At 41.4% G+C, this 19,617-nt stretch overlaps 1 protein-coding gene across 8 annotated transcripts in view; it reads right to left on the bottom strand.

Moving 5' to 3' along the window:
- TJP2 (tight junction protein 2) overlaps positions 1-19,617 on the bottom strand; it is a 98,821-nt gene that overhangs the window by 5,766 nt on the left and 73,438 nt on the right. For 7 of the 8 annotated variants that reach the window (XM_010807869.4, XM_005210008.3, XM_059888970.1 and 4 more), the window contains exons 10-19: positions 19,313-19,379; positions 18,343-18,493; positions 14,441-14,549; positions 13,095-13,305; positions 12,079-12,266; positions 11,118-11,213; positions 10,297-10,376; positions 9,683-9,893; positions 2,429-2,529; positions 1,013-1,225 (exon numbers count right to left, since the gene is read on the bottom strand). In XM_010807869.4, the coding sequence (XP_010806171.2) occupies positions 1,013-1,225; positions 2,429-2,529; positions 9,683-9,893; positions 10,297-10,376; positions 11,118-11,213; positions 12,079-12,266; positions 13,095-13,305; positions 14,441-14,549; positions 18,343-18,493; positions 19,313-19,379 (1,427 nt within the window). 8 annotated transcript variants of the gene reach the window in all.

Here is a 19,617-nt window from a genome sequence, read left to right as displayed (position 1 = left end):
CAAGAGGTTTTTGTAAAGTTTTGTCACTAACAGCTGTTAATATTTTATTCTTTTTTTTCATTTTTGGCTGCACCATGTGGCATCCATCATGCTAGTTTCCCACATCCCTGAAGTGGAAGTGTGGAGTCTTAACTACCTAACCACCAGCTGTTAACATTTTAAAGCATTAGCTCAACTGTATCTGCAGACATTCATGAGTTAATTTACTTTTTATGACTTGTCCGACAGTATATACTAATTTTTTTTTTGTCATGGTGAATTGTTCCTCCTTTCAACTTACATATTTGGTCCTTCTATATTGTAAAAAACAAAATTCACTGAAACAACCTAAACTGCTGAAGAGAAGTCCACAGAAGTCCAAATATGTGGAGAATTTTGTCTGCAAAGGTCATTATCCCAGTGTTCTCTTAGGTGCAACCCATAACTGCTCTGGTCCTAACTTAGTGCTAGCAATGTGATTTCTAGAATCACAGAAGCAGTCTATTCACTGGCCAGTGGATGCATAGTACGCGAGATCAGACATATAATTAATCAATAAACTCAATTAAAAAACTGAAATACAAGAGAGAAGGAAACTGATGGGGAAACACTCAGGAGTTTTGGCAAGATTAGAAAGGTTAAAGGTAGGGTGGAGAAGAAAAAGCACAGATACCTAAGAGTACAGAGAGAGACCTAATCAAAGGTTACAAGTAAATACAACAATATTGTATTTAAAAACAATGCCCCACTGGTAATTTGGACAGCTGGCCTCACATCACGACATCGTGCCCAGGGGCATCTGTGGGGTGAGTGCTGATCACTCAGCCTCTCCCAGCACTGGGTTCCTGTCCCACTCCCCTCTGGACCATATCCACAATCACACAGGCATTAGCTTGGAATGAGAGGCTCCCTAGACGTCTCCACTCCAACCCTTAGGAATACCTGCCTCAGCATCCTGAACAAGCTGTTGGCCAGAGCAATTCGAGTAAAACACCAGAACCTCCTTTTCCTGCCCAGGCCTGCCTCGCCTCACCTCCTCATGCTGCACCGGCTCCGAGGAGCGGGTGATGGAAGACACCAGCGGCTCCTCAGCTGGCTCATCCAGCTCATTGTCAGTGTAGGCACCTCCTTCACCGTCGGTGTCTTCAAAGTCACTGATGAGGCGGCTGTCGCAACTCAGATAGTCCGCGCCCATGGCGGTTAAGTAGGACATGCGGTCTTCGGGATCATCATCCATCCCTTCCATCTAGAGGAATTTGTTTCGGAGGGTCAGTGGGATCTGACATGGCTCCTGGGAGTGAGGACTCAAGAAAATTCCCAAGGGCACAGCCAAGGGACTGAAACCTTGACTTGTTCGAGAAAAGGAAGTTCACCTTTATCTTCCTGAAATCACTTGGCTTTAAATGACTGTAAATTTTTGTGTAGAGACTTAAATTAGAAACCCTCCAACCCTATCTCTCCTTGCCACCATCCATCAGGCTTCCTCACATTGTGCGTTTTTCTTCCAGAATCTGGCTCCCCTCCAGTTTTTTCTATTGAACTGGTCTCCCAGGGATAAGTGCATGCTGTCTGGAGCTGTATGCCTCTCCACTCACCCACGAGATTCTCAAATCCTTGAAGGCAGAAGCTCCATCGTGCTCAGCCTGTTCTCCCCACGGAGGCTAGCACAGAGCCGCAGTGGGCATAAGCAGTCAGTACATGCTAGATACTCTGACTGAACATGCAGTTCCCCAAGGGCAGGGCTAGGACTCAACCATTAACTGGTAATAGAGGCACTTAGGCAACAAAATCGTACCTTGAATGTCTCACAAACGACCTCAATTCAGCTGGACCACAGAATACCAGCACCAAGGGCTCCTAGTACCACAGGGAATTCTATAGTTTCTCTGCTTCCTTCCTGCAGTAGGGCTGTGTGAGAACTTCCTCCACAGATGAGAAGTGAGCCAAGGTTAGGAGCCTGTACCAGATTCTAGCGCTCTCTCAGCACCTACTCAAAACCCTAGAACTCATCTTCTGCCAACCTTCTTTCTAACACAACGATTCCAATTCCATTAGCTTTTCTTCCTTCTATTAATTTTTAACTATGTTCTCCACGCCCTCAACCTAACGCCTCATCTCCACTCTGGGTTCCCCAGGTCCTTGGTAATAAGCTGTGGAGTTCAGCACAAGGTCTTGTAAGCTCTGATTAGTGTGCTTGGAACACAACACTAGTTACTACATTAAAAGCAAAAGGGAAGTGAATGTAGGGCTGCATATATCCCATTCTGCTTTTCTTGTAAAAGTCCCTTCATTTTGTTACTTTTCCAGAGAATTTACAAATTTTTGAACAATTGAAGCATATGTTGAGATTACTCGAAATGTGCATGGTTTTACTACATTCACTACCCTCTTGAGAAAAAAATTCAGACCACAGACTCTCACCTCACAGCAGAGCATCTGTGTCACCTACCTTTCCTTCAGAGACCCAGACTGCTTCTCCTTGCTGATGCTGAATCGTGTCTTTCAAGCTGCCAAACCAGCTGTCGTTGGCTGAATTGAGGTTGATTGTAGCTACAGAAATGTAAACCAAAAGGTGTGCCTCAATTTCACGTTTATTAGAAAACTTATTGGACGTAACTTACCCTAACTTGTCATATTTGAGTTAAAACTTTAGCAAATGGAAGAGAAAGCTGGCACATAGTTGAACACTATTCTTTCAATTGAATATAATTAAAGCTATTACCATCTATCTGTTGAAGTCTGCATTATAGGTGGATGTCATAAAACTAAAAATGGATTTATGTTTATTTTTCAGAAAAGCTACCTTTAAAAAATATGTTTTTAAGAAATGAATTTGAGTCAGTTGTAGTAAGGTGGATCAACCTAGAGCCTGTTATACAGGGTGAAGTAAGTCAGAGAGAGAAGAACAAGTATCACATATTAACGCATGTATACGGAATCTAGAAAAATAGTACTGATGAACCTATTTGCAAGGAAGGAATGGTGATGCAGATGTAAAGAACAGACTTGTCAACACAGCAGGGGAAGGAGAGGGTAGGATGAATTGAGAAAGTAGCATAGACACATATACTATCATATGTAAAACAGATAGCTAGGGAGAAGCTGCTCTGTGACATAGGGAGCCCAGCATGGCACTCTGATGACCTAGAGAAGGTGGGATGGGAAAGGGGGAAGGAGGATCAAGAGGGACAGTGTGTGTGTGTGTGTGTGTATGATTTTATATATATAAAATCATAACTGATTCATGTTGTTGTATGGCAGAAACCAACTCAACACTGTAAAGCAATTTTCTTCCAATTAAAAAATAAATTAAAAAAACACATTTTTAAAGAGTGTGCTTTCAGGGGCAAAAATAACACATCTAAATAAAATATAAAAGTACATATTTAAAAAATCAATATATAGACATGAACAGTAAAAGAAAAATATATACCAATGTACTGTTTATCTCCAATAAAAAACTAAATGTATGTCATTTTGATAGGCTTAAACATTTCAGAATATAGATACAGACTAACCAAACTCTACAGGTGTGTGTATTCATGGGACATACATTTTCTATTCTGAACCAAATGCTTCCTACATAATAGCACTTACTAGGACTGACCAAGCACTTTCCTAAATACGTTACATGGATTAGTTCATTTTATGCTTAAACAAACCTTGCAAGGTGGGTGTTGCTATCATCCCCATGCTATAGATAAAAAACTGAGGCACAGCAGTGAAAGTAACTAGTCTAAGGCCTCACACCAAGCAAGTGGAAAAGCCTGGATGCAAACTCAGAAGTCTGCTTTTAGAGCTTATGGCTTCAGCCACTGCGTGACTCAGCCCATCTGAAACATGAATTGGGAGCACCAGGATAAAATATCAACCAGTAAAATACATGTGATCATTCTTCAGCAATACTTTGGACCTAAAATGATCAAACTCCAGGTAAATCAGTTCTTTTTAGAGCTACATCATCATGGCCTATTATTAAGCCCATTATGTGTTACCCCAAAGAAAACTGGATCTTGTTGCTGAAAGTTGTTAGGCAGCCTGCTCCACCTATCCTGAAGTCTGCATACTTCTCTATAAATAACTCCAAAGAACCAGAAAGCAAATTTTGTAAGCAATTTTGCTTCAAGATTTTCTTCCCAGTAACATACAGCATTCTGTCATTTAAAAAGTCCCAACATTGACCTTGGAAAATCCTGAACAAGCTGACAATTTCCTGGGCTATTAATTATTTATAGTATTAGAATAAACCGATACTTCGGACAACTAAAAGAAAATCAACCTTGTTTCCTTGAACTTTTGTACCCTTACCGTGTGTGTGTTAGTCGCTTGGTCGTGTCTGACTCTTTGTAACCCCATGGACTGCAGCCGGCCAGACTCCTCTGTCCATGGAATTCTCCGGGCAAGAATACTGGAGTGGGTTCATTCCCAACCCAGGGATCAAACTTACATCGCCAGCATCTTCTACATTGGCAGGCGGGTTCTTTACCACAAGTGCCATCTGGGAAGCCTTATCACAGTACCTTGTAAAGATTACTATCCTCTTGGTAACAGAAGTGACATTGGGCACCCCAGGGACAAAATGAGTGATCTCCACTAAATGTACACAGAATGTCCAGCTACCTTTTTGAGCTTTATGCAGAAGTCTAAGATGAGTAAAGTTTGTATTTATCAGGAGGAAAACCTAAAATTAAAAGGGCCATTTGTGAAATGCAGAAAGTATGTTCATGCCCCCTGATAAAATGAAACAAGCCAGAAGCCTCTTACTGAATTCATATTGAAGTCTAGTGCATGGAAAAAAAGAAAAAACAGTAATTTCTAACTGAGTTGGTGGCATTCAGATCATGCACTTTACTTCTCTTTAAGAGGTGGGAGCACAGCCATGGTGGTGCCCTCCTTTCTCTTAGAATCAAGTTCCTTTGGTTTACTGTTGACTTTTGCTCTTCAGGTTTCTCAGATTCTTTGACTACAAGCCATTAGGTTAACTCCTGTCATTTCCAACCTCTGGATTAGATTCATGCTTCCTTGGAGAGACTAAATACATCTCTCAAACTCCAGAAGGTGAGATACTGGAAGGAGCTTCCTTCAGCCTCTACCACGGCCGGGAGTCCTGGGCTTCTGAGGGCATCCATCGCCAGCCTAGGCACGGGTGCCCTCAGCGCTACTTCTCCTTCCACAACCGAGGAGGCTGTTCAACAGCATAAGGTGACAAAGGCAACATGTGAGGCTGGAGGGGTGAAGAGAAGTCAGAAGTGACTGTAACGGTAGGAGGTTTCTCTTCAGGGCGATAGAGAAGTTCCAAAATTGGTGGTAGTGATGGCTATACATCTCGCTTCAGTCGTGTCCGACTCTGTGCGACCCCACAGACAGCAGCCCACTAGGCTCCTCTGTCCCTGGGATTCTCCAGGCAAAAATACTGGAGTGGGGTGCCATTGCCTTCTCCAATGCATGAAAGTGAAAAGTGAAAGTGAAAGTGAAGTCGACTCCTAGCGACCTCATGGACTGCTGCCCACCAGGCTCCTCCGTCCATGGGATTTTCCAGGCAAGAGTACTGGAGTGGGGTGCCATTGCCTTCTCCAGAATATACTAAAAACTACTGAACTGCATGCTTAAATCAGGTGAATTATAGGGTATATAAATTAAATTTCAAAAGTGCTATCCAGGGCTACCATTTAGAGGGACTCTAAATGGACAGGCATCAACCAAGGTGCCCAGCCAGGGAGACTGGCAACTTCCACCTGCTTCCTGTGGTCCGTAGTGCCCCTACATATCCTTGGGAAATAAAAAATTGCCTATTGCAGTTCGGGTATTTTTAACTGGTACAAGATTCACTCCTCCTCACTAGGCTTTCTCAAACACTGCATTATGGAAATGAAAAATGTTTACAATATGTAACAATTAAAGACTTTGAAAAAGTATAAAATACTATCACTAATGAATAGCATTTATTCAGCATTTCCAAAGTCTTAGGACTGCATTGTACATTAATTTTAAATTAATATAATTAAAGTCATGATCTGTAAGTTACAAATTTCACATTAATGAAATCTGGGAAACTGAGAAAAGTGCTGGGCCATCCTGTGGTACTTTAAAAATCCCACAATTTGACACAAAGGATGGCTCTGCATGGATCTCTAAGTCCACAATTCCATTTCTGTGGTCTTTAAATCACAAACTAAGTGCTTCTATGTAATGTAAACTTCATGTTTTAAAAAATAATTTTTGTAACATGTGCATGCAAAATATATTATTCTACAGTAACTTTTTTAAAGTAATGGGGGAAGGTTGGGAAGCCTAACATTTTAATTTACATTGACAAATTAACTTGCTTTTGGGCAAATCTCAGAATAAAGTTTCCCTTGTCATCTTTGCATAATTGAGAAGTACCTTGAATGTGCAAGAAGAGTCATTTTGCTTTAATTTCTTTAATTTTTATTTTTTAGGTAAAAGGTATTTGACTATATTGTAAAAATAGTAATGGATATATGTTAAAAAACAAAAGACAAAATAATTTATACCTTTCAAAAATGAGCAAGACATAATATTAAGCATAACAGTACAAAAAAAGTAAATCAACAAAAACTAGCAATGCTAGTTTTTCTTGTAACCAGCTACTATTAATATCATACTAAGCCCTGATTTGTCCTACATCTGAAATACTAACAATTTATCATGACACTGTACAGATCTTCAGTTCTCCTACTCAATCACTTTTATACATAGTAACTTCAAGGAGAGTCATTTTAATACTGTCAAATTTAAATACTCATCTATGGAAAATGGGATTCTCTCATTACTGTGCAACAAGGAAAAAAGAAAGATATTCATTGAGTTAATCCACCTGCAACACAAGCCTTGATTTTGAATTACTGTTCATCACAGTTGCTCTATTTTCCCCACTTATTGATTCATTGTGTGTGTGAAGGCACTGCTTGATGACTATTGTCACTGATGTAAATCTGATTCTTGTTGCTTAGTTGTTGTTGTTCTAGTCACTCAGTCGTGTCCAACTCTTTGTGACCCCATGGACTGTAGCCTATCAGGCTTCTCTGTTGATAGGATTTCCCAGGCAAGAATACCGGAGCAGGTTGCCATTTCCTCCTCCAGGGGATCTTCCGGACCCAGGGATGAAACCTGCATCTCTTGCATTTCCTGCATTAGCAGGCAGATTCTTTACCACTAGCACCGCCTGGGAAGCCCCTATTAATTCATTTAAAGGCCATAAATGCTGTTAATTTAAAATCATTTTAAAAAACCCAACAACCTTGGATTCTGGCCTTGGCATACACCATCAAGTCACAACCTGGCCAGGCTGAGACACAGGGCATATAAAGTGCTCAGTGGGGCCATCCACGGAGTTTCAAGAGTTAAACTAGTTAGGCTGGAAAGGGCCATCCTTTTGTAAGTTACTCAGCACCCTGCTCTACCCATCCTGAAGACTGAGTCAGCAAATGAAGCTGACTCAAAGGCAGACCAATGAAGTGGCCAGCATCTAGCCTCCCTCAGCCTGGCTCTTCCTCTACAACTCATTATTTCCCTGCCTGCTATCTCAGATCCTCACATGAATCCCAAATTCAACTCTCTGAGGGACGCTCCTAGCCATTCAATGGACTTACACAAAGGTAAGGAGGTGGGGGGAAATGAAGTGGGCATAGATTTAACATCAGTCACAATCACATGGACCTCAAATTCAATGAATTATCTGTTAAATGGAGGAATGGCAACATAAGACCCCATTCAGCATTAGGATAGAAGGCAATGGTACCCCATTTCAGTACTTTTGCCTGGAAAATCCCATGGACGGAGGAGCCTGGTGGGCTGCAGTCCATGGGGTTGCTAGAGTCAGACATGACTGAGTGACTTCACTTTCACTTTTCACTTTCATGCATTGGAGAGGGAAATGGCAAACCACTCCGGTTTTCTTGCCTGGAGAATCCCAGGGACGGGGAAGCCTGGTGGGCTGCCATCTATGGGGTCGCACAGAGTCAGACATGACTGAAGCGACTTAGCAGCAGCAGCAGCTGTGAAGTATATAGAATATTGGACACAGAGTCAGAGACACCACAGTGTTAGTCTTGGCTCAGCCATACACTAATGTGTGACCATGCAGAAATCACCTGGCCTTTCCTATGGCCTAATAAGACAGCACCCGTGAAAGGCTATACCACTGTTAGCTATTGCTGTAATAAAAACAGTAAAGATAATATTAATTACAGAAGTAGTGGTAAAACAAAGGAAAGATCACATATGAACATGCCAAAAGCACAAGCTTACTCTTGACTCTACATTCACAAGAATCCAGTTTATGAAGCACCACTTCCTTCTTTGCCTTTGGTTAGATGACCTCTCAGTTAGAGCACTTCACCATAGTGGTAAGTAGTGCATTTCACTCTTTAATAAGAAAAGCCAGTAACAATAAAACAAGGGTCTAATGTAGACATTCATTCACACTCTCCCCTTCCCTTCCCTTCCCAGGGTCAGATAAGTTAAAAGTGGCATAGGTTGATGATGACTGGTGCTGAACTCAGTTTAGTCTCTAAGTTGTGTCTGACTCTTGTGACGCCATGGACTGTAGCCCACCAGGCTCCCCTGTCCATGAGATTTTCCAGGCAAGAATACTAGAGTGGGTTGCCATTTCCTTCTCCAGGGGATCTTCCCCACCCAAGAATCAAACTCGGGTCTCCTGCATTGCAGGCAGATTCTTTCCCAACTGAGCTATAAGGGAAGCCCGAATTCACAGAGCTATCATTATCCTAAGGATATTAATTATATCCACACAATTGCTACATGTGGCTTCCATAAAACTGCATGACCAAAAACTTCATGCAACCCTTTTAAACCCTTAATTTTACCACATTCACAGAACTAGTTGTTTTTTTTAGGCAGTGCACACATTCAGTTACTAAAAAGGTCACATTCTTAAATCATTTTACTTTCATAAATAGCAGCAGCAGTAGGTCTTCATTTCAGGAATTTTAAAAAATATCCTCTTATGGAAAACTTTAGACATACAAAAGTGGAGAGAAGAGTATAGATCATGAATGCATCACCCAGCTTCAGCAACTATCAGCTCTTGGCCAGTCTGGTCTATAGCCACACTAAGTCTCCTCACTGAAGATTATTTAAGCAAATCCCAGACACGATATTAGGTCATCCATAAATACTCTTATTTACCATACATGCCTAAAAATGAGAACTTCTAAAAAAAAACCTAACATAATCACAGTATCATTTTCACCTTAAAAACAGGAGTAATAAATTCTTAATATCATCTGATATGCAGAATATTCAAGGCTATTTCAGAGACATTTTAAAATAATGAAACCAAGTTCCTATCACCTTGTAAGTCAGCATACGCATGGATGGTAAGAAGAGAAGTACCATGCCAGATATGGGTACTCAGTGCTATGCCAGGCTTAATCACTAGCCTTGTAGTCCCACCCAAAAATCTGAACCTCATCCAAATGACCAGGTATTGTGTATTATGGATCTTTATGATCATGCTCAAACAGTCAAACTTACAAAGTTAAATATACAAACACCATGAGTCTAGTACACTCACTTTATAGGATTAGTTCCTTTTTGAGGAGTCATAAACAGAATTTCAGATAACTATTTTCCATTCAGATTATTTTCCTATTCCTTCCATCCTACAGTTCCTCATTCCTTACTTTTGAGCAAAGAGTACATTTTACATTTCACTTACCTGTGAAAAGATGTGCACAAGTTTTTTTAAGCTTGTTGGCTTGATCAAATAACTTCCGAGAACTTTTGTTGGACGAGGGATTCAACCTCTGTCTCATAGTTTTGACACCTTGCCTAGAGTCTGGGTTGAAAAAGATCACAATCGGGAACCACTGAGTATAGTTCAACAGGTCCACAGCCTTAGGAGTTACATCCAGGAGTGCATGCTTATCCTGTTAGAAATGGGGGAAAAGGTGACGTAAATGGGTAAAAGCCAAAAAGCATAAAAAAGTTTGTGTTAATAAGTAAAGGTCACATCAGATAAAATGTGCCCATGTAAATCACAAAGCTGAAAACGTTTCCCTTCACATTAGGTCCACTTTAATATTACCAATCTATGAGAACGTCTGAGAAAATCAATTAACAAGTTTTTGGTATAATGCTCAGAACTCCAAGAGAATCAATACATTGGTTCATAGAACATCAATTGATTGCCACACAATGAAACAGCTTACATTTATATTCAGCTTACTAACATTTAATAATTATTAAAATACAGACTCTATTCTTAAAAATACTGCAGCAAACCATGACCCTATTCTTTTCAACAGCGTGGCCTTCAGGTGATTTTCTTACCTGTTCAATAATTTGTCTCACGGTATTTAACCGCACCACCCCGGTGGATTTCTCAGATCCTGCGTCTCTTGGTTCTGTTTCTGCAAAGGAAAAAAAATAGAGCAGGGAGCAGGGAGGGGGGGGATGAATAAAATTTTAGAAATCAGCGACAACCAAGTACCACCCTCCTAGCATCAACTGGGACAAGAAACCTGACATTCATTGTCTCCTAATAAGAGGCAATGGGAAGGACCAAGACTACCTGTTTCACCAAAATCTAACCAAGGGAAACAGACCAGGCCAACAGGAGCATCCTATGAGACAAGTGGCTCGGACTATTCAAAATACCATGCCACAAAATAATTTAGAAAAAGGAGAAGATCAGAAAAGATAAAAACCAAAAGTACTGCATTCTGAACTTAAAGAAACAACAGTAATTACCTTGAAAGGCATAATTGGGATAACTGGCCAACTGATAAAACTGGGATAACTGATAAAATTTGAAAAAGGAACTATATACAAAATAACATTATTGTATCCATGTTAAATTTCCTGGTTGTGATAATGGTATTATGGTTGTATAGGAGGAGAATTAGGAGATTCACAGAGGTAGGAAGTGTTATAACGCCTACAACTTAAACTTTCAAACACGTCAGCGAAACTGTAAAAAGTGTGTGTGTGTGTGTGTGTGTGTCTATGGGGGACGAATATAGATGGCAAATGTTGCCTGGTGACAAGTGATTCCAGGGGAAGGGTATGTGGGTGTTTATTATTTGTTCTGCAGGTTAGAGATTTTCCGAAATAAAAGTTGAGGGAGGAAAAAGTATCACTGACAGACTTACTAGCAGTTTGGAACAGGTCAGGCAAGTCATTTGCCAACTTCTCCAGGGCTATATCTGCTATGGGGCCAAATAAGACAACAGGTCTCTTGAAACCAGCTGAAATGAGAAAAGAAAAAGCCATGAAATTAGATGTAAAATAAGCTAGAAGGATGTATTTTACAAAATGAGAAACATGGCCAATATTTTATAGTAACTACAAATGAAGTATAACCTTTAAAAACTATATACCTGTAATTTTATACATAATATTATACAACAACTATACTTCAATTAACAAAAAAGAAAAGCCATGAAGACACCTCCAGGTCTTTAGCTGTTAAGAAACAAAAGTATTTTACAGAGTATTGATAACAAAATAGTGGACTTTCCAGGTGATGCTCGTGGTAACGAGTCTACCTGCCAATGCAGGAGACACAGGAGACCCCAGTTTGATCCCTGGGTTGGGAATATCCCTGGAGAAGGAAATGGCAACCCATTCCAGTATTCTTGCCCAGAGCATACCATGGACAGAGGAGCCTGGCAGGATACAGTTCATGGGGCTGCAGAGTCAGACATGACTGAACAACTGAGCACACACATTGATAACACAACTAAATAAAAGAAACTGTGTGTTCTTCCATCTCCAATTCAGCCCAGCTCTTTTCTGAAGAATAAAAGCTCTCTCTTTTATTTTGGTTCATTCCCCTCACCATTACTAAAGATAAACTTTGCTCTATAGAATATATAAAAACTTCTGAATGGTAGTATTAAAATAGAAAATAACCAAGGTTGTAGAAATACAAGTTTGCACAGTTCAGTTTTTTCTAAGTCTTATTTCGTGCTGAAAATATGACTCCAACTGTCAGCTCACTTGGCCTAAGTGATATAGATAAATTGGAACATGACCATTAAAGTTTAAAAATGAAGAAAAACTGGCTCTGAGCCCAGTCAGATCATTTCCTGGCCCACATGGATCCCTTACCTTCTCGAAGCAAAACCCTCTCGTAGGCCGGGAACTTGGTGCTGACTGTCACGGCGGCAGTCAGGTCCTCCCGACTCTTCCGTAGGTTCTTCTTCACACCTGATCTCTGGCCGCGCATCCTCCAGAAGTCTGCCCTGTCCCCGGTGGTGTCTCTCTGGGCATTCTGAACGCTGGCCATTTGTTCCGCTCTGAGAGAAGAAGCCAGGAGAAGTAAAGTTCTGAAGTCAGGAAATGCACAAATGTGAGAGTCACTAACTAAATCCAGTCTCACTTATGGACTTGGATCAGAGAAGATGTAGCGTGACAATGAGCAATGCCAGGAGTAAGAAACACAGGTGCTTTCTCATCCAGATGGAGGCAGAGAAAAGCTGGGTGCACATGAAATCTACCAGAAGTAGCTCAGTAATAAACATGCTGACATGGCTTGTTCTGCTTAGGCTAGTGTACAGACATGCCCTGTCTTACTCTGCTTTACCATACTCTGCAGACACTACTTTTTTTTTTTTTTTGGCAACTCTGCATCAAGCAAGTCTACTGGTGCTGCTGGTCTATTCCCAGTAGCAGCCACTCGCTTTGTGCCTCTGTGTCACAGTTTCTCTCAAAATTTCAAACTCTCCACCAGCAAAAAACACTATGAATCATGGAAGGCTCTGATGATGGTTAGCATTTTGGGGCACTAAAGTATTTTTAATTAGGGTATGTACCTTGTTTTTTAATAGACATAATGCTACTGTACAATTAATAGACTTAATAGTATAATATAAACATAACTCCTATATGCACCGGGAAACCAAAAAAATTGTGTGCCTTGCTTCACTACAATATTTGTTTCATTGTGGTGGTCTGGAACCAAACTCACCATCTCTCCCAGGTCTCTTCATACATGAGAAGCAGATGAGGGGAGAGGTCATGATGGCAAAGGACGAAGTCATATGGGGCTTCCTTTACGTGGGGGTGTTGTTTATGTGTAGGGGGGAGTCTTAGGGGGTCGTGTGGAATCATGTGGTCTCAGATACCTGCTTTTGTTGGGGATTAAGCCTTTCTCCAGTTCGTTCCCGATCCTCACGGCCAGCCAGTGGCCCAGTTTGCCATCGTAGAGTGTATCTACCACACGGAAGACCTCCCCTCTGGTGAAGGCCAGGCTCTGTGGAGTTTCCTTCTCACATTCAAAGTGGCTTCTTATAAAAAATGAATCCCCTCTGCCACAAGCCAGTATGTCTCTATACACTGAAAGACAAAAGCATTGTTTCATGCGGTGCTCAGCCTGGCTAGGGGTCTTTCCTGGAGCGGTTATCGGGTCCTCTGAGCTCTGATCACCCTCTTTACCTTCCATGCATTTAGTGAACTCAGCACACAGGCTCCATGGTAACCATAGCTCAAACAGGAAGAAGGACAAGTAACTAAGTTCATGACTTTTGCTGTGATTGTTAATTTTCTGTATCAACAGGCCATGCGACGCACAGATATTTGGTCAAACATTATTCTGACTGTGTCTGTTGGGGGTGTTTCTGGATAAGCTAACATTAACACATAGACTGAGTAAAGCAGACTGCCCTCCCTCATGTGAGTGGCTTCAGCTAGTCTGTTGAACATTTGAACAGAACAGCAAGGTAAATCCTTCTCTGAGTAAGAGATAATGAATTCTTTTTGCTTTCAAGGTGTGACATGAGCTTTTTTCCTGCTTGCAGACTCAGATACACTGGCTCTTCCTGGATCTTGAGCCAGTCCACCTTTGGACAACAACTACACAATCAGCTCTCTTGGTTCTCAAGCCTCTGGACTTGGACTGGAAGTAAACCATCAGCTTTCTTGGGGTCTCCACCTCACCAGCTCACCCTGCAGATTTTGGGACTTGCCAGGTACCATGAACATATGTGCCAAGTCCTCATAATAAGCAGTTCTTTCTCTGTGTGCCATTTTGTCTGGAGAACCCTGACTAACACAGGTGCCAATGAACCCTCTGAAGCAGACAAGAAGATTCTATTAACTTCCATTTTACAGATGACAAGACCTGGACAGGTAAATCAACGTGTCAGATTGATAAGGGTTAATATGCGGGCTGACCTGCAGGTGTGGCCTCTGCATCTGTCATACAGAAAACCTCAATCATAACTTCAGACAGTAATTAAGGAACGATCCCTGTCCAGAAAAGCAGTTTTATTCCAAAATCACACAACTAGTAAAGTTCTTTCAGTGGGTGCAGAGAAAGCATTTCTGTAGGAAGTTAAATGCTACCCAAATTCTTTGCACATATCTATGACCTAGAGTTAGGTCAATTTTTTAACACTCAGATTTGCCTATTCTGTTCCCAAGCTACCTCCCTCCCCTACTGTCCACTGAACTCAAAACCAAACTTGCTCACCATCAGCTCGGCTCTGAGCTAAAATGGTCACCGTTTCACCTTTGGGGATTTCTAACAGGTAGAGAACAGCATCCTCCCGAACGAGTCCTCTGAAATCCTGTGTGTTCACCTGATAGAGGAGGGGCAAACAGAAAAAAAGCAAGAGAAAATAAGAAGGTGTTTCTTAAAAGGTGCTCCCTGAGCTTTTGATCTGTTTTCATCAGGGCCTGCCTATGTAAAGACACATACATCAGGGCCCCACAAGAAGCCCTTGGTGCCCTGCTGAGGCCCTCCAAGTACCCCGCCTGGACTGTGGGCACCGCCACACCCTCCTGTTCCCCACACTGCCCACCACCCCTCAGGAATGTGTCATTCCACCAAAGACTCGTCACTGGATCGGGTGAGGATTTCTAGGAGTGTGTCAGTCTCCCTCTCTTCTTTGAGTCTCCTGCGCAGGTGGCCAGCGAGGTAATGTACCATTATGAATCCAATAACTAGAATTCAATAGGAAGTGGTGAGGTCTATGGCGAGTGAGCATGCTGGCTCAGCTTAAGGCATTACTACTTTTTAAATTAGTTCAAACAGAAGCCTGCAAATAAGGATTCTGCCCAAATCCACCTTTTTCTTGTAGCTTCTATCATCTGAAATTGAAGAGCATTAGTTTTACATGGTAGACCATCAACCTAATGTAGGCTTTTATATTTAAGCTTCTGCCACACAATAGGTTAAAAGCCCATGTTTATCCACCGCTGATCAAGTAGGGTACACTGTAAATAGCTTTTGGAAGACAAGTTAGAAAGAGTAAAACTCAAAAATGGTACAAATAAAAAGACATTTTGACATCTTTGCTCTGTACCTTGAAAACCATTTTAAAACAGAAATACACATAAGTAAAATGCAAAAATGATTTTAAAGTACCTTATGTTTTAAAAGGTATTACAGAAGTGAAGATATAGAATTTCTCTGAAATATGTTCTTCAATCATTGAAGACTTGTAGAATCTTTTAATCAAAGAGTAATGCCTTACTACTGGAAAAAATACTTAATTGAGCCTAATTTAATTAAGGTTGGAATTTACAATGAAGTGAAAACATTTTTTCTTCATGGAAGTTTTCAATGTGGGGAGATGAACCGAGCTATCCCTTTTCAAAGTGTAGGTAGACACAGGGACTTGGAGTTGTCACTAACTAGGCTCTTTCTGGGAATGTTTCTCTCAACACATTCTGCATCATGCTTGTGTTATAACTATTCTGGAGACAGTCTGGCTGTGTCTAAACTGCATTACTGTTTTGTAAAATATAACTGTATAAATACAAGAACAGAATGTTGAAAAGAAAAAAAAAGTGAAACCAGGCATGAGACTAAAACTATATTTGGTACATTAAAAACGGTAATTTACTAAACCAATTGTGTTAACTTTTCCTTTGATACAATATTTAGCATTTAAGATAGCTCATCTCCATCTCTTTGTCTCTGAATTAAGGATATATGACCTTTGGTATTGAATCCTTTCTGGCGTGCTATCTGCGGATCTACATTGGTGTCTATATACGGCTATGAATATGTCTTTCTATGCACTGTACACGCTTGCATTTGTTTATTTAAATAAAGCAGGGCCAAAGGGCATTGGGGAAGACCTTGGAAGTCCCTCTGTCCACCTCTACAAACTGAGAATGACTTTCCATCAAGCCAAATACTATAATGGTTGAAAGCCTACATGGTAGCTAAAATCCACACAGTTAATAAACTTAGGAGGCTCTTTTTTCTGTCTTTCCTCTTCTCTAATAGTTTCTGAAAATGAAATGACAATCATAGCAGGTAACCCAAGCACTAAAGCATGTGTTATTTCAGTTATTTACATGGCACATAATTCGCCACCCAACACACTCATGTTTTCATTCCACATGTCAAGTTGTCACCTTTACAAAAGAAAGAGCTGCACTTAAAAACCTGCAACAGAAGAAAGTGCTTGGTCAATGTGTATCGGACCCTGGTATCCTCAATCTGACAATGAAAAGAAGTGTTGAGACAAACTAAAGGAAAAAAAGGCCAAGACAGCACTTTGGTGAGGTTGTATAGCCCTCTCTAATAAGTATTCTCTTTTATTATCTATTTAATAGTCTACACGGTCCAGCTGTGTCCGTTGTGAGCCTGAAGAGGACTCTGTGTCAGCTGCACTAAGACTGTGTCACAACCTCAGTATGCGAGCTCAAGCTTTTTCACCTCTTTGCAGAATGGAGGGCTCCTTTCGTAGTCAACAGAAAGCTTATTCATGCCTAACAATGAAGACATCTACTGTCTGACCTCCCCATGAGACTACTGCAAAAGAGGTGGGTCCCCACAGTTTCTTCCCTGTTGCCAGGGTGATAACAGGAAAAAAGATACTTTCTTAAATAGCAAACATTGCCTATCATAATTTTTACCCATGGAGGTGACTCTTTCTGTCTTTAACTTAGAGAGAGGTCTGTGAAGCCTTTAAATGAATTTACTTTTTTTTCCATGAAAATTCTGAAAGTCTGTCTCCACGCCACCCTACTCCCGCCCCCGGGGTAGGTAAATATTTTATCCTTGAACCTTCAGGAGCAAAAGCTTTCAAATTCCTCCCTGACTTCCTGTGGCCCCACATCATTTAGCACACATGCTTCTTCTTTGGCATCAGCCCAAGAGTAAACTGGTATGAGCTGGCACTTGAATGGAGTTCTTATCGGTAGCACTTGGTAAGCAGTGTTTCCTAGGCTCATGTGGTACCCTGAGGTTCACTCAGGTACATTTTGTCTTCCAGGATCCTGGCTAGAGCCAAAGAGGGTCTAGAATGTCACTGCAAAGCTTCAGAGAACCCCGTGGTCAAGGTCTGCCCTTCATCTGCTCTGGAAATGAAATCTGAACTGCCACCATGAGGTCACAGGCCAGGAAGGAAAAGGACCATTTCTTTCTGGGCTCTGCTGCCTGCTGTCTTGGGAATTCTGCTTTTTTCCCCCTCTCCTTTGAGGTTAGATGCTCTTCTTACCAGATCCCCTAGGAACTCATGATAAGAAAAGCAAGTTTACAGAAGCAGAAATTCCAGTGAAGACAATTCCCGAGCATTCTATATTTTTATAGTCACAAGGTACTCAGCATGCCTGAAGTTAACGCTCAAGTCAACAGAAAACACATGGTATGTTTCTCATAAATGTCAAAGCAGGACTTGCTTATCAGTTGTTTTTAAACCAACAAATTATACAAACACATACACAGTAGCTTTAAAAGTATCAATATTTGGTTAACCAGGTGTTCCCTTTCCTGAACAATTTTAGATGTAAGTGACACAGAGTGGCAGCAACCTGTTATCTTTCACTGGGAAAAAGAACGGACTCTGACTCTCCTCCACTGTGCTAAGAACTCTGCTGAATTCCTTGTGAGTATCATCTAACTTTCCCAGGATCCCTGCGAGGCAGGTATGCTTATCCACATTGAACAGATACAGAAACCTGAGTCTCAGAGCTGGAGCCAGGGCCACAAACTAATATGAAGCTGGGACAGGATTCAAATCAGACGATCTGATGGCAACATTCACCTTTGTTCAGTTACAGCACACGGCCTGAAGAGTGATAACCACGCAGGAGAATTGGCTAAAAACCATTAGCAAGATCTTCCACCTAGGCCTTTAGTTAAAGTCTCACTTGTTTTATGAATCAAACTAATAAAAATCTTCATGAGGGTTCTGAATGCTATAAATTCCCACAGACATAAGGATGAGTTTTGGGTTCCAGGACTGAGGAGACAGGGTCCACTGGAACGCAACAGGGACCTGATGCTCAGCAGCAACAAACCCGCAGCTGGTCTATTTTCACCAGAGAGACCACTTCTTCATCCTTTATGTAAGACCCTCCAGGACACCCTACTCTTTCCCAGTAACACCTACAAACAGGGCTGGGATCTCATACCTTCAGAATCTGGTCCCCTTCTTGAAGACCTTCTTGCTCCGCGGAGGTACCCTCTTGAATGCCGGCCACAAATATCCCAACGTCATTGCCACCAGCCAGCCGGAGGCCCACACTGTCTCCCTTCTTGAACCTCACCATTTTGGTATTGGGGCTGCAATGGGTTCAGTTTCAGTAAAGAAAGATGGGAGGTTTTCTTATTTTTTTTCGGTAAAGGAGAACCAACATTAGCAGTGAGAGATTTAATTTCTTCTATCTATAGAGTGAGTTACCCTTTATAAACTCTCTCTTGCCTTTCTTATATAATCTATAATTTTATCTTCCTTGGGGCTGTGAGATGAATATCAGGAGGCCACTTTACCAGTGAAGAACAGAAACAGAGAGAATGTCTAAGTAAACTCATTTAAGATAAAAAGCAAATAACGAGCAGGGTTGGGGTAAAAATTCAAGGCCATCTGATTCCTACTTCAGGATTTTTGCAAAGAAAATCCTGCTGATCCCACAGGGCTCCTGTCGAATGGAGACAGCCCAAGTCCAGGGGAGCAGGTTCCTAACCCACGGAACACCACGGAACCAGAGGTTCTCTGTCAAGTGCAGAGCCCTGCAGCACTCCCCCCGCCCTCCACACCAGGGCCACCCATCACTACAGCTCCTACAGAGGCACCAGAGCTAAGCAATTCTTCACTCATCCGGGCATTCTTGATCTGGCAAACTCAACTATTCAGAATAACATCTGGAACACTAGCCAGCTAAGCAGACAAGCAGGCGAAGTTAACACTCACTTACTTCCACATTTTACTCTTCCTACGAATGATTTCTCTTTCTTAAAAACACTAGCAATAGAGATGGGTTAAAGGCAGCTGATTATATACAAAATCATCACCATTTAATGGTGTTTAAGAACACCATTTTTCCAGATTTAAGTTGACAGAGCTGTGTGGAGGAAGAAAGGGGAACAGGAAGAGATGCCTACCCATATATTGCTAAATCTTCAGGACTTGGACGAAGAACAGCTCTCGGGGCTGGTTTTGGTGGAGGAACTGTGGATTAAAAAACATCACTAGTTACAATGCTGTTTTTTCCATGGATAAATATTTATGCATTTAAATTATGATGATAATTTCATTGTGGTGGGGGGTAGGGGATGGAGTTGAGATCAGAAATGCGACATAGGGGCTTCCCTGGTGGCTCAGTGGTATAGAATCCATCTGCCAATAAAGGAGACACAGGTTCCATCCCTGATCCGGGAAGATCCCACATGCCACAGATCAACTAAGC

The sequence above is a fragment of the Bos taurus genome, chromosome 8, assembly GCF_002263795.3.
Source record: "Bos taurus isolate L1 Dominette 01449 registration number 42190680 breed Hereford chromosome 8, ARS-UCD2.0, whole genome shotgun sequence".
NCBI lineage: Eukaryota > Metazoa > Chordata > Mammalia > Artiodactyla > Bovidae > Bos > Bos taurus.
This window is presented reverse-complemented; position numbering and strand designations above follow the sequence as displayed.